At 34.5% G+C, this 16,331-nt stretch overlaps 1 protein-coding gene across 1 annotated transcript in view; it reads left to right on the top strand.

Annotated features, from left to right (window-relative positions):
• Positions 1-16,331, top strand: part of IRAG2 (inositol 1,4,5-triphosphate receptor associated 2) — a 118,316-nt gene that overhangs the window by 81,011 nt on the left and 20,974 nt on the right. The window contains exons 25-32 of the mRNA XM_072650555.1: positions 6,961-7,007; positions 7,101-7,162; positions 7,263-7,370; positions 10,136-10,206; positions 12,065-12,125; positions 14,325-14,388; positions 14,478-14,505; positions 14,772-14,912. Of these exons, the coding sequence (XP_072506656.1) occupies positions 6,961-7,007; positions 7,101-7,162; positions 7,263-7,370; positions 10,136-10,206; positions 12,065-12,125; positions 14,325-14,388; positions 14,478-14,505; positions 14,772-14,912 (582 nt within the window). The remainder of the gene's footprint in view (positions 1-6,960; positions 7,008-7,100; positions 7,163-7,262; positions 7,371-10,135; positions 10,207-12,064; positions 12,126-14,324; positions 14,389-14,477; positions 14,506-14,771; positions 14,913-16,331) is intronic.

The raw sequence follows: 16,331 nt of genomic DNA, 5'->3' as shown, positions 1-16,331 counted from the left end.
CCCGACACCTCCCCATTATGAGACCTGTGCAAGTAAGTTCTTTTTGACTCCCAGTACCTATATCCACAGTACCTAGCACAGTGATTGGTAGATAATGGCACTTAGTAAATACTTTTTACTTGGTTATTTGGTTGATTGATTCATCAAGGATGCTCTTAATATTTTTGTAGATTTTCTCATAAAGATTTTATAGTTATTGAGACTTTTAGGATTACTTTTTTCATTAGTAAAAATGTCTGAGATTTTTGATCAATGTTTAGTATTTTCCTTTATTTCAGATATCTTGAGAGCCTGACTCAGTATTCTCAAAATTGTTTCACTTACACCATGGAGCTCCTTTATGAATACTGTGACACTTGCAATTGTAGTTTTCTTTTTCTACCATTTCTATTTCCATATGTAGCACTTCAGTAATCATAATGATCCAAATATGGTGGCTCCACAGTCATTGATGGAAACCTTTCCCATTTTTCATTTATTTGTTGTCCTTGTAGTTTCATCCTTAAAAGCCCTCAGCCTCTTCTGGTTTAATTGTAAACTTATTTCAGTGCTGGTCATAATTTTGTACCCTCTTAAGTAATATTTTATAAAAAGAGTTTGTATTAAAATGATTTTTCTCTTAGCTAGAGATTAAATTTTGTTGACTGAGGTAGTTTCTAGCTTTCTCTGGCCTCTTAATTGTGGCATCTGATTTAATCAGATAATCATCCTTAGAAATTAACATGGGCTAACATCTGTTCTTTTATCCATATCCTATTTTGGGTAGCTTATAAATAAGTCAAGTTGGAGCTGTTTCAGTGTTCGTTGTCCTTTGGATAAGAAAACAGTACTCAGAGTTGTTAAAAAGAATATGGTGGGATCTGTTGCTCACATACCAGGGGATCTGATGAAGCCTAAAGACTCTTTATCAAAATGTTTTTAAATGTATAAAACAAAATATTTTAAATTATGAGAAGTGAATTATATTGAAATATGGTTTTCAAAATTAAAAAATAGTAAGTTCATAGACCCCAGCTTAAGAACTTTTATTATAGAGTATTCCAATTCTATAGGAATTAGGATAAAGACAAATTGAATAATGAAAAATTAATTAATGGAATAATTGTTCCAAGAAAAGAGACAAGTAGAACTTTAGAAGAAGCTTCATGAAGAAAGTGGGTCATGAGCAAGGTTTAAGAGACTGCTAGGGTTATATGTCTATGTATATGAACCTGCTACCTCCAGAGCTGCTAATGATCTAATCGCCATATATATAGGCACTGAACATTGTAGGACAAACTTAAATTTAAAAAAAATATATCTAAAAGAGTCTTCCCATACATGTAATTAAAAAAAAATTTATCTTAGAATAAGGGCAAAGGAATCTTGAAAAGTAATCTAGTTAGACTAATTTATTTTTATATGATAACTTTCTGGTTATTTCTTATTCTATAAAGTTTATTACCCATGCTTGAACATGTGTTTCTATTTTTCTGGGATTATTCTGTGGCCCAGTCCATGGGAGAATCTGTTTCACCCTTTGCTTCACTCTGCGCCACCCGATTTTGAGGTTTGTTTAGCATGAAAAACAAATTTCTATCCCTTGGATTTCCATTCAAATGTTATGCAGGTTAATATTTGAATGCCTTGAATAGGATGAGGGTGTGTTCCACCATGTTTATTAGAATATGCAGTATTCAATGACTTTTTCGCCATGTAAGTAAGCCTTGTCTGTGGACTTTTGTTTTAGATAGTTTATTTCTTTTAGCCTTTGTCTTATCTTAATCCATTCATTTATGCTTCCTGAATTTTCCTATAATGACTATGGTATAAAAAGTTCACAGAGGTTCTTTTTTCTTTTTGTTTTTTAGTCTGGATTAGTAGTTTGTCCAGAGGAACCTTCTTATACTAATAATACTAATTAAATAAGCAAAGTTATATGAACACTTTGATAAATTTTATCCATGACTGGTATTTGCCTATTTTGACAAGCATTGTTTTAGCCATTATTACTAACTTAAAAGTGTCTCACAACTATTATATCTAACATCTTTTTTGAGCTCTATCTTGGTTTTCTTAGATTTCATTAGAAAAATTGGTGGATCTAGTTTTTTTTTTCTAAGTTCATGTTCCCTATATACTCAAGTTCATTTCTAATGGCTTGGATTTATATAATTAAATGGTTTGGGATTTATATCAAACCCATTTAATCTGTTTAACCCATAATCATATGCACAACTACTGTCTATGTTACTTGTCTAAAAATTAAAAATTTATTGTGTCTCTAATGAGATTAGATGTTTAGAATTATCAAAGTCACTCTGCTATATCTTTAAAAAGTCTCATTGAAATGTTCCTATTCTATTGAAGGAGTCAGAGGAATTACTCAAGAAAATTAAGGAAATTTTTGTTGTTGCTGAAAAAAGAATTGAAACTGCCATACTCTTTTCCTATGTCCCTTTCATTTGACTTTTTTAAAAAAATAGAACTTTCACAAACTGTGAGGTATTAAAGTATTGGGATAGTTCTGTTTTTCTCCATTGTAAAAACTGAAGAAACTAAAGTACTTTGATCAAAAGAATAAAAATGAAAACCATATTCTACATTAAACCTCCCCAATTCATATGAGCATAAATAATATCAATGTGCATGAAGTGAAGTCTTTGTCTGATGAGATTTTCTTTTTGGTGGTTGTGAAATAATGAGAAATATCAGTAACGCAAGTGAAGGGACAATTCCCATTTTACCCAGAGTGCTGACTTTCTCTGTAGAGAATCACTTCTCATTGACTTTGCGTGTTGTGAGGGTACCTTCAACAAAGAGAACGAAGGGGAGTACTTGTCACCAGAGTGTTTCCTTCTTTTCCCCTTTCTGACAAGAAATCTGCCATTTGACTGTAACTAACATTAGATTAATTTACAAACAATGAAGGGCTGTGGGATATCCCTTGTCAATTCATTTGCTACATCAGCAATTTGAATCCATACTACATAATAATAATAATGCTAACAGAATATTAACTGCCATCATTTAAGTGGCAATAGCATATAAAAATGGATGATCTGCCATCACTAACTTTATAGGAGAGATAAGTGTATTATATAAAGCAGTGGACAAATGTAATTCTTGCATTATCTGATTTGATGGGCATGTTACAATGTGAAGTTGCAATTAAAAATTCTTAATATATTATCAACTTAATTCAAATGATCAGATAACCTTTCACCTCAAGGTGGTAGCTTGGGTTGTATATTTGACAGGCATAACTCTAACAAAGCCTTTCAAAAGCTTTACTCAGTTCTTTTCTCAGTCAATAAGTATTTATTAAGGCTTACTATGTGAAAAACACCGTATTGAATGCTGGTGACATAAGTACAAAAAAATTAGATTAAACCCTACTTCAAAAAACATACATTTTAGAGAGGAAAATGAGTATCTGTATAAACATAAAATGAATATGTACAAAGTAATTAAATACAAGGTAATTTGAGAAGGAAGGAACTACCAGTTGTGGAATCAGTAAAGGCTTAATTCATAAGATCATTATTAACTCTGTCTTAAAGGAACAATACTTTGTTAGCTGCAGTTAAAGAGTATGTTCCAGGCATGTGGGGTAGCCATAGCAAAGGCACAGAAATTGGGAGTAGAGTATGGTGTTAAGGAGCAGAAAAAAAGGTTAATTTGGCTGTATCAAAAAGTGTTAGAGGAGGACTAATTTCCAGTGACTTTTTAGAATGATTTGGGATGTGTTGGACATGGGAGAGAGTTGAGGCTATGAGAAGACTTTTGCCTTTTCTAGGTGAGAAGTGATGAGTGCCTAAATCAGGAGTGGGCAATCTGCAGCCATATGTGGCCTTCTAGGTCTTCAAGTGTGGCCCTTTGAGTGAATCCAAACTAAACGGAACAAATTTGTAAAGTTTGGATTCAGTCAAAGGGCTGCACTTGAGGACTTACAGGGCCACATGTGATTTCAAGGCTACAAGTTCCCACCCCTGGACTAAAATAATGGTTGTATGAATGGAGAATAGGTCACATGTGGAAAATGTTGAGGCAGAAACAGCAAAGTTTGGTAATTGATCATATATGTGGGGTGATGAGTAGAAAAGACCAGGATAAAATTGAGGTTAAGAACCTTGGATGATGAGGAAAATTGTGGTATCAGCAGAAATTAAGGATGTTTGGAAGAAAGGAGGGTTTGGGAAGATAATGAGTTGTTTTAGACTTGTTAAGTTTGAAATGTCTCTTAGATTTCAAGTTTGAAATATCCACTAGACATTTAATAAAATAAGACTGAAGCTCAAGGTAGAGACTGGTACTGGAAATATACATAGAGAGAGAGGGTGTCCCAAAGTCTTAGAACAGTTTTAAAACATTAGGGACACTATATGTCAATATGCTTGTATGTGTGTATGAACACATATATGTATTGTTTGTATATGTATGTATGTCATCTGAATGGAGATGAAGTTATGGGAGCTGTTGGGGTTACTAAGAGAGGCTGAAAAAGAGAGAAGAGAAGTGAGTCTCAGACATAACTTTGGGAAACATCTACATAATAAGTGGTCAATAAGGAGGCACTCAAATGAATTTTATTATGAAGTATGTTACTGTCCTGCTCTGATAGCTGTGAAGATTATTAGGAGTCTTCAGAGACTAGTGCAACATAGCATAAACACTGGCACATCTTATAAAGCTGAAAAGGCTTGGGTTGGTGACATTTTGTATGACTGTTTTCCAAGGGATGATGTGGCTAAAGTTTAGATATACTCATCACCAGGTCATCATTATTGTCAGTAAGTGACGAATTTTTTTAACCATTCCAATTCAAGAACACCATTTACTAAGGCATGGAAATGCTCTGCGTCAAAGGATTACCTATATTGATGAAAACACAGGTCGTTTTGAAGATTTTGAAATGAATTAGAAGGCTATTTTGCTAAGCACTTGTTTAATTTGGAACAAGATGCAAACCACAGCTTTTCAGAGTTGAAACGGATTTCAATCACCATCTGATCCAGTTCATGCCTGGAGGGGAAAAAATTCTTCTCTCAACATACCTGACAAACAATCATTTTCTTAAGGACCTCTCATATTAGGGAACCATTATCTCTCAAAGCATTCCTTTCCATTTTTGGATAACTCTAATTATTAGGAAGATTTTTTCCTTTATATTAAATCTAATTTTCTAAATGTTTTAGAAAATTGTCCTTATAGCAAGCTTGTACTCGGTAGTCTATGAAATATTGTTGATATTTTAAAATTACAGCAGTTTATAACTGTCTGTGTAACAGTGGGATATTTAAACAGCTACTTTTCTGCTATGCCTTCGGTTTTCCTTAAAGAAAAATCTATGCCTATGATTCCAACTAAAGTTCGGTAACATGCCAGAAGTGATTTGAATCATTCCAATTAGTAGTTTACATTAAGTTTTTGGATTTTTTTTGATTGATACTTTCAACTCAATTAGCATTTCTTTAATTTAAAAAAAATAAAGCTATGCAGCAGGGATCATTTCACCTGGGAAAGAAAAGACTTAGGAGGTGATGTAATGAAAGAGTTTTCCTCCCAATTCTGTCTTGTGAAAGAGTATTTGTTGTGCTCTCCTTGACTCAAGTAGATAGAACTAAGGAGAGACAGAAACTGGAAGGAGGAAAATTTGGGGTTGAGTTCAAGAAAGACTTCCTAACATTTAGACCTATCTAAAAGGCTACCTTGGGTGGTAGTGGTTTCTCCTTTTTTTTCTTTTTTCCTTTTTTTTTTTTTTTTACCACATCTTCGGGCAAAGGATTGATGACCATATATTGAGAATCTTTCACGTATGAGTTGGTCTTGGAGATCGATGAGATCTGACTCTAAAATCCTATAACTGCATGATTTCCTGATCCTCCCAATTGCTGGTATTCTCTTCTGCCTCTGACTTCCTCGCATTCTATCTGTTGACATATTGTTATCCCCCTGGGAGAATATAAGCTCCCTGACAACAAGAATTGTTTCATTTTTGACTTTATCTCCCCACTACCTAGCACAGTACCTTTCACATAGTATGTGCTTAATAAGTATCTGTTAATTTGAATTGAACATAAACCACAGAACTCTACTGTGGTTTTGAATGTTTAGGGAAGTGAAAAGATTGAACAATGGATAAATAAGCTAACTTTTGTTAATGATATACTTTGAGGTTTTCTTTGCTTTAATAAACAGGTTGCCATATCTAAATACAAATTTTCAAGTTGCTTTGAAAATTTAATTAAAAATTATGAGACAGTGAGAATTCTAAAGTTACAGAATCAAAGAAGCAACACTTGGGTATTAAACTCCTCCCAGAATTATTCATTTGTGATATAGAACAAAAGATACAAATTAGAGTTTGAGATGTTTACTTGGGAGGCTGAGGCTGCTGTTTACATAAAATTTCTTCTGTTCACTGGATTTTAACGTGGCCAGCTTGCTTCCTTCCTTGGGTCCTAAGATCTATGAAGTATAGATCAAATTTAAATATTGTGATTCACTTTTACAGGAACTCAGAACTTAACTTGAATCTTCAAGATAATTGTTTAAGGTTGACCATATATGTATAAACTTAATATATTTTGCTTGTGGAGATTTGCTTCCAAGATAATTCAGTATATTGTGTTGTTACAAACATCTCTAACCTGGCTATTTTGAAAGTCCCCTAAGAATTATTAACATTATATGAGTTTTCCTTTAAATTTCTATTTAATTATCTAAGTTACCTAATATCTAATAATGGAATTATCTAAATTCTACCGTTCCTAGTACATTTAAAACAATTTACAGATAAATTTTGAGAAACTATGCATATCAGTGGTTAGAAACTTAATATATGTATATGGATTGAGCCAGTCTAGTGTATAAATTAAAGATTATCACAAAAAGTATGAAATGATTTGAAATCACATGAAAACCTTTTGAAAAATGAACATCAGTTTGAATATCCCTTTGTGATTTTTTTTTTTAAAGGAGAGCCCCGTTCATCAGTTGCCACCTGAGAGTTTGCTACAGGCCAGGTTTGCCCATCTTTTTTTCATGTTCATTTACTTTCTAAGGTAATTCTGTAGCCATAATAATGCTTAAAAATGCTACTTTCCTATTTTGGGCAGTGAGTATCTCCCATCACCCCCTGGACACATTTCTTCCATGAACAGTACTATAGCCTCCAGTGGTAAGTAATCCTTGTGTACTGTGATGAATGTGCAAACAAGTGCTTAGGCAAATGACACATTTGTATTGTATTCATTTTGTCTGCTTCCTCCTTTTTGTAGATTCAAGCTCTGGAGTTTTGACTGTGGCCTCTGATCATCTTGATTCCAAATTGCACTTTGAAAAAGAGGAAATAGCACCATCAGCTCCTACAAGGATAGCGAACCCAGGTGAGATGTAAAATGGCATAAGGAATTTTTTTTATCCTAAGACTGCACATAATAAAACTATTGTCTATGAGAATTTTGTAACAAAAAGTTGAGGACCTCTGATTAACATCTAGAACTCGTAATCTTCTCCCCCAAATCCACTTCTCCAAACTTCCTGTATTTGTCAAGGGTACCACTATCATCCCAGTGATACAGGTTTATAATCTGAGTCATACTTAATTCTCCTTTTCCCTTACCCCACATATCTAATCAGTTGATAAGTCTTACAGATTCTGCTTCAATAACGTCGTTTCTATCTGTCCCTTTCTCTCCACTCAAGAGTATGGTCACTATACTTGCTGAACTTGCTCATTTTACTGATGAGAAAATTGAGGACTTGACCAGTCTCACTGATAGTATACCTCAGAAGCAGTATGTTGTCTGATTCCACAGCTAGTTTTTCCATTACATCATGCTGCAACTGTCACTGAAACAATCCATAATTTGGTCCCTGCCTAATTTTCCAGGTTTATTTCATATTGCTCTGAGTTTCTCTTAACTGTGTTCCTCTTAACTCAACCTTCTATACCTGTACTGGAATATTCTTCCTGTTCCTCTCCTCATCTCAGACCATGGGTTAGTTCAACATGCTGATCAAGTGCTAACTTAAACTCAGACACTTCCTGATTCTCTCAGCTGTCAGTACTCTTTCTCTCCTGAAATTACCATGTATTTGTTTCTCTGTGTACATATTGTTACCCCCTGTAAAATATCAGCTTTCTGAAGAAAAGGACTGCTTTTTTGTTCTTCATTTTTGTCTTTGTATCTCTAACTCTAGCACGGGGACCTTTCACGTAGCAAGGGCATGATAAATATTTGTTAAATTGTAGTTGAGTTAAATTGTAATTAAATTGAGTTAAACTGTAGGTAAGAAAGCTAAGGGATAAGATGGCCTTGTTTGCTGTTTTTTGCTTCCTCTGAGGACAGAGTGAGAGGAAATGGCATCTAAACTGCAGGATGAAGATATTTGATGAGACTTTAAAATTTCCTGATAGTGATGGCAATTTGACTCTGGGACAGATTACTGAAAGAGGATCTACTTCCCTGAAGATATTTAAGATACTTAAAATCAAATCTAATCTTTTCAGAATGATTTAGCATCCAGTGTACCAAAAAGGTAATGATATTAACTGGATGACCTTTGAAAATGCCCCTGCAGCCATGTGATTCTGAGAACAAGCCATGGCTTTTAGCCACATTCATTGAGAATCTAGGCCATTGACCAAATAGGGGAAGGAAAATAAACAAACTTCATTTCCTGAGGCAAAGATTATTTCAGATGGGTTAGTAGTAATGTATATATTGCAGATTTGAATTCTGTTACATAGCCCAGCAACCAAAAGTAATCTCAGCACTATATAATTAATTTTTATGATCTACCTGGCCCCAAAGGAGGTATGAGAAACTGTACCTCCTTCATGTTGGAAAGCAATCTGGAACATGCTCCCAGGGTAACTAAACTCTTCATACTCCTTCATCCAGTAATACTGGTGAGATCAATAAAAGAGGGCATATATAACATATATATATGTACAAAATATTTCTAAAAATTCTTTTTGTAGTAACAAAAAGCTGGAAACTAAGGAGATAACTATTTATTGGGGGATGGTTAAAAACAAATTGTAATACATGAATGTAATACAATATTGTTGCTTCATTTTTAAAAGAAACAAAGTAAATGGTTTAAGAAAGCAGGCTTAGATGAGCTGACACAGAGTGAAATGACCTTAACCAGAAGGGCATTTTATATAATAAGAACAACACTGTAAGGAAAAACAACTTTGAACAACTTAGGAACTTTGATCAATCCAATGGTAAACCACAATTCCAAGGAACCAAAAGTGAAGTGTGCTACCCATCTCCTGACACATGGTGGCCTTAAAACACAGAATGACACACGTACGTTTGAACATGGGCAATGTGGGAAATTACTTTGCTTTACTATTATTTGTTAGAATTTTTTTCTTTTTTTATTCAATTATGGTATGGGAGGTAGTAGGGAGAAAAAATAGGTGCTTGACAATTAAAACTTTTAATGTCTTCTAAAAAATACATATCTATGGCCTTTTTATCTAGAGAGAATTGCATTAAATTAAAGGAAATCACTTTTATATACCAGCCATACATATAGAATCCCCAATATATATTTATTAAATTACAAAAGATAGCTTTGATTCTGAAAATTGTTTACATCCCTTTCCCAATTTCTTATTGATATAGTAGTATACAGTTTATGTATCTCATTATCCCTTTTAACACAAATATGGTTATTCTTTCACCTGTTAAATTATAAGCTCCTTGAGAACAAGGGCTGTGTCATCTGTCTCTGTATCTCTAGCGCCTTATATATGGTAGGCACTTAATAATAAGTATTTGTTGAATTGAATTTATAAGAGTGAGTAGCACCTCCCTAAATAAGTACCATGCTGACTATGCACTATCATTTCGTTTTTATTAGCAAATTGTACACATTGCCTTTGAACATTGAGGAATTATTTCTGTGGATTTTTCCAATTCTAGTCAACTTTAAATTTTAGAGCTTTATATACTTCTATGTATGGATACGTGTGTGTATGTATGTGTATATATATATGTACATATATATATATATGTATTCACTTCTTAAAGACTCATAATGACTGTTTATGTCCCCCTCATCTCTTCCTTCATCTCTTTCTATTCACCTTTTTTCATTTCATCTACTGTTTTGCATCTTTTTCTCACAGGTGAAAATTTAGCTAATGAAGATATTCCTCTTCATATTTCTATGGATGAAAAGAAAACCACATTAAATTTGGTAAGAGACTAGGACAATGCTGTTAATTAATGATGATCATAGTAGCATCAAATTAGATCTAGCAGAGACTTTAGAAGCCTTCTAGCCCAATACCCTCATTTCTCATACAAAGACCTGTGTCCTACAGAAGTTGTGACTTGCCAAGATAAGTCAGTGCATAACCAAGCTGGGCTTCAAACACAGGTTGATTAATTCCAGATCCAAGGCCCTTTATGGTGATAATGGTGAAGATAATAATCAGGATAGCATTCCACATTTGTATTCAACTCTTTACTTTTTCAAAGAACTTTCACAAACATAATGTCATGACCTCACAGATTCTACAAATAGAATTTATTAAACCCATATTTTGAGACTCCACTGTTTATTTCTTTCAATACTTCAAGGATTCACAGTTGTACCATTCTAGGTACTTTTCTCCACTCATATAAATCATAACCCTTCCGCACCCTTCTAAACCAAATTCACCAAATGCTATAACCAAAATCATTCCTCACAAAGTAACTGAGCATATGGTAATGAACTTCTCCCTACTTAGCTGGCTGCGTTTTGGATAACACTGAATGCCCATCTCCAGGGCTTTATTTGAAATCTTTCCAGCTTGGTAAGACTTGCGAGGCTTATGCTTTACTGGTATAGCCTTTGAGATTCTAGGTTTTCCTCTACCCCATAATGAGACATCAGGGTAAGGCTTTAATGATGATGACCCTGGAGTTGTAAAAACTACGCCAGCAGAGTAAAGAATGATTTCTACAGGTAATAGAAACACTGTTCATTCTTCTTGACTACTGTTCTAACATGTAGTAAAGATTTTTTAAGGACTCTCTTATTCATCCTTGTATCACAAGTGCCTAGCACAGTGCTTTACATATTGTAGGGCTCAATGAATATTGAATGAATGAATAGAATATTGTGAGCATTAAGTAAGTATTGTTAAATAAGTGATTGTGATTTCATAAACTCTCAAATGTACCCTCCTATGCAATATAATTAGGACTCATATAACAGTCCCACAGTTTCAGTTATGAAAGAGGTAATAATTTTATGTCCGATGAAAACAACATTCACTGCTCGTGCATATGCAGTAAAAGTCCTATCTACCACTACTTTTCTATCTCAGCACATTTCATGATAGACTTTGTGTCAAAATAACCCTCAAAGGTCTATGCTTTCCTGCCCCTCTAGAAGTGAAGTATTATGACGCAGTAGGAACAGCACTGATGTTCAGTCTAGGAGACCTGTGTTCAAGTCTTGGTTTTTGTTATTTTTCTAGCCATGTGACTGAATAACTAATAACACCTCTCTGAACTCCTCTCCTTATCTGTAGAATGGGGATAATGATAGTTTTTTACTGCCTTCCTCTCAGGTTTGCTGTGAGGAAAGTACTTTACAAGTTGTAATACCTTATGTGAATGTAAGCTATTATTGCTAATAATGTTTTACTCACAGTATTTCCCCCCTCTCTATTCCATACCCCCTTTCCATTCCTCTCTGACTAATATCCAGATTCTAATCCCTTTTCTTCCATGGAGCTTTGTTAGACCATTCTGGGCCCCCAGTAAGTGATCTCTGCCTTCTCTGAACTCACAGCACTTGTTGCCAATGTCCATTGATCTAAGCGAATAATCACCTTATGACTGATCTTCTTTTGCTACCTTTTACCTATTGACTTTTCAAGGCTTTATGCCTTGTCTCCCTAACTAGAGTATAAAACCCCAGAGTGTGCTTCTTTTTAGTCCCCAGGTTTTCAGACCTTGCCTTGCGTATGCTAAACGCACATTAAATGTCTGTTGATAGGAAATAAAGACCCAGTACTCTGGTGGTTCTTAATTATGTCTTTCCTCTCTATAAATTTTAGGAAGCTAAAGAAGGCCCTCAAGCAGTTACAGAGTGTAAAGAAGAATATGCCATTGGAGGAGGTAAGAGGAGTTTTCTCTCACTTCTGTGTGGATGCGGAATCTCACTAAGAGAAGCTAAAATCTTGTTACTTGACCGAGGGCTAAAACAATAAATGAAAGCTGATATGTGACTCTATTTTTATTTTCCCACTTTGAAACTTCAATGACTTTGTGATCCAATTGATAATGGTATTCTCTCTCGAAAATCACCCACTCATGCTTTTTTCCCCTGTAACAGTCTGTAAACCCTTCTCTAGGTCTCCTGATAGTCCACAGGAGAGGGTGGTCCATTGGTTAGTCTTTGTCCTCACTACATAACTAGTGACTTGTTTTTTCTGATCATTCGTGTCTTTGATGATAGCCTTTATACCAGCTCTCCTGCACAATTCTTCTTTGGTAATTTGAATAGATTTTTTGGATGACCCACTACTCAGACTCTTCTCAGACTATACTGTTCCATAACTTTCAATCAAACAGTCTCATCTTAAGCATATCAGTATTAAAAATATAAGTCTTTGTTTGAGGGAAAAGCTTGGAGTCATTAAAAGCACAGCCCAATTTCAATTCAATTCAATTTAGCCTCCCCTCCTCCTTTTATTCAGTTTTGCTACCTGTTCATTATCCATCTGTAGTATCTGTTCAAAGTATATATGTTGATTAGGGTGGCACCATGGATAGACTGCTGAACATGGAGTCAGAAAGACCTGAATTATAATCCTGCCTCACATATTTACTAGTTGTGTGACTTTGGGTAAATCACTTAACCTCAGTTCCTTCACCTATAAAATGGAGATAAAACCAGTCACAGAGCTATTATGAGGACTTTACATTACACACATACACATGCATCTGTAGTGCTTTGCAAACTTTAAAGTGTCATATACATTCTGTTACTATAATTACTGATGGGGCAGCTCTATGAACTTCCTATTCATCTGTATATCTTGGTCTGGAGAATTGACATTCTTCAGCCACTTGGCTTTTCCAGTGTGAGTCATTCAGCTCAAACTCTCTTGAGTGATTCTGGGTCTCACCAGGAGGCTTTGCAGTGTTCTAGATTTTCATGCTGATGATGTACAGAAGGGAGAATGTGGAGGACCTCACCATTTATAGGGAATCTCTCTTATTGTCCTGGATATCATTCATGATAATGGCAAACACCTTTGGCAAGAACTTGTCTCCCTCATTTAATAGTAACTATTAAGGAACATTAAGTACATTTATCTCCTAAGGAACATTAAACACATTTATCTCCTTTTATATATCTTTCGAGAATCTTATATGATTCTGTTAACTGGGTAGGAGATATTTTTAATATATTTTTATTTATTTTGTTAAATATTTCCTAATTATATGTAAAAATTTAACATTCATTCTCTAAAATTTTGAGGTCCAAATTTGGAGATACTTTTTTGAAAGAGAACTGGAAGCAGCTTTTTGATCTAGCAAATCAAATGCTTTTTTTGTAGCCAGCAAACAATAACCACAATGGAGACACTGCATTCTCTACATCTTCCAATTCATTTGTATAACTATAAAGATGAAGTATATTATGGGATATCACTTAGAAAAACTTACCTGTTCCCAGTGATGCAGTTATGCCTCAAAATGTTAATGCAGAAGACTATCTTTCATTATTCCCGCCTTTCTTAGGATCTGAAAAGTTTTAATTGCCATTTCAATTTTGTGAGCTACGATTCCTGCCATATTCATGAAACATACATGAAACACAGGCTTCTGCCAAGGTGGTGCAAATTCTAACATCTATTTCTTGTAGAGGAATCACTAATCTTCCTTTTTTCTTTATTGAGAAATACCTTGGTAAATATTCAGTCAAGAATTTATTAAGGGCATTGAATTTTGCCAGTACATGTTACTGCTAAGAAATGGTGTCATATTTTTCAGCATTCAGCTCCAATGACAGCAGCTGCGATATCCATGAACTTGAGAGACTCAAGCCACATCTCAGATATTTCTGTAAATCATAGTGTTTGGTTTCATCACAGGAAACAGTGTGGTCATTTTAACATTCTGACTGAAATTGTCAGGACTTCAAGTTTAAACAGTGGTACTATAGCTGACTCTTTGTCACTCTTTGAGTGACATACTTTTTTTTTTTTTTTGCTACTCGTTCTTTAGGGGATATAACTTAGCTAAATGAAGGAACATTAAGTAGTTAATGTGATTTAACCAAATAACATCCTTTTTGCCCCTTATTAGAAACAGCTGCATCTGCTATACCAGTAACCAGCGTTAAATCAGTCAACTTCAGACAAAGTGACCAGTAAGTTCAATTTTTACCACAGTCCATGGATGTTTCTTATTATTGTGCTGGGGGTTTTGTTTCAATTCCTTCTCCTTCTTGTTCAGCAGCATTTCTACAAATGAAAAAGATGTAGAGGTAAGAGTGAAACATTTTCTGTTTTTGGCTTTTACAAAATATAAAAAGATCCTGAAGTTCACACAGATATAATGGGGTCACAAATCCTATCTTGTTTGGTTGGCAACACTGGAATTTAGCTTACTAATAAGCAACTTCATTAAGGCCCCTGCATATATCAGATTCATATATGTCTCCTGATGCAGTCTTTCTTTACATTTAAATCTTATACTAACTTTCATTTCTCTCTTCATTCCTATACCCTTTTTATTTTATTTCTGTAACAGGCTGAATTTCTTAGATTATCTTTGGGCTTTAAGTGTGACTGGTTTACGTTGGAGAAAAGGGTCAAGCTTGAAGAAAGGTCTCGGGATCTGGCTGAAGAGAATCTAAAGAAGGAGATCACTAACTGTTTAAAGTTATTAAAGGTTAGACTAAGAATATTTGGGACTTTATTTCTATACTCTGGAACCTAGAGAGGATTCAAAGTTTGAGTAGCACAACCAACAGTTCTTTTTACCTTTTAAGAAATTTTGATTTTCCTCTAAGTCTTCTCTAATGTTTCCAGTTGTCTTCTCTTTCCCTTTCCCTTTAGCTTGAAGTTATTTATTTGTGTTTGCACATTTAGCTGAAAACATCTAGAAGGCAGACACTTTTATATATAACAGAATTATTTGCACACAGTAGGTATTTAATGTTTTTTTAAATTCATTTGAATGTAATCTAAGATCAAATTTGCTATTTTTTCCCTACCACACCATACCATTAGTTCATTTGACTTGCAATTCACTGAAATTATTAAAATCCTGAGGTTGATTTTTTTAACAGAAACATAGGAGTTTATCTTAATTACATTTCATTTTCTTAGATTCAGCCTGTTCTAGCTTATTGAGATCCTTTCAGATCCCAATTATTCATCTAACATGTTAGATCCAATATGTTCTGTTATTACTTCTCACTTGGAGCTTTACAAAGATGTTTCCCATTTGTGTGGGGGGAAGGGGGGGACGGAAGTATATACGTACACAGAACGTTGAGATATTTAATCATTCTATAGATATCTAGAGATATATCAATATCCGTAGTTCAATATCTCAACTTCCTGTTCCCTACCCATGTAATAAGTATGCCTTTTCTGTGTTTATACATCTATTGGTAAAATTACTGAGAAAAAATGCTAACAGTATAGAGCCAAGGACACATTTCTGGAATGCTCCATTAGAAACTTCTCTAAATATTGACTAGCATTTTTCTTCCTTCTTGGTCTGTTATGGAATGATAGCAAAAAGAACACCGCCACCACCAATGAAAAGTCACTTTTTTTCCTACCCTCTTGTCCCTGAAGCAAGAAGATAGATAGCTCTTTGTCTTGTTTATTTCTACCAATGAAGATAAAAAGTCAAAAAAGTTCTCTCCTCTTTTTTCATTTAGACACCAAAGAGAAAGTTAAAATACAGATAAATAAAAACAGTAGGTTTTGGCATTCAAAAAGGACTAATATATATTTCCCCCAGATGTAAAAGGAAAAACAAAAAACTGAATTGAATCTATCTTACAAATATTTCACTACAGAAGTGTATTGGGCACAGTAGTTGGCATTGAGGGTTTAGGCTAAAGTGTAGGATAGGTAAGAGTATGAGACAGAATTAGGGGACTGGATCTCCTGTTGCCTGTGAAACCAGGGCTCGGCCTTGGGAAGTAGCAATGGTTGGTAGTGAGAAGGAGGCAGAGCATCAAAGGATTACCATACCTCTCTTTATCCTCACTGATCCAGTCACTGCAGATTCACTAGATCAGAACTGGGAAGAGGTAGAAAATGAGCATTGGGTTTGGAAGGCTGGCCCATA

This window comes from Notamacropus eugenii, chromosome 3, assembly GCF_028372415.1.
Source record: "Notamacropus eugenii isolate mMacEug1 chromosome 3, mMacEug1.pri_v2, whole genome shotgun sequence".
Lineage (NCBI taxonomy): Eukaryota > Metazoa > Chordata > Mammalia > Diprotodontia > Macropodidae > Notamacropus > Notamacropus eugenii.
The sequence above is the reverse complement of the archived record's forward strand: the minus strand, read 5'-3'. Positions and strand labels throughout refer to the sequence as shown.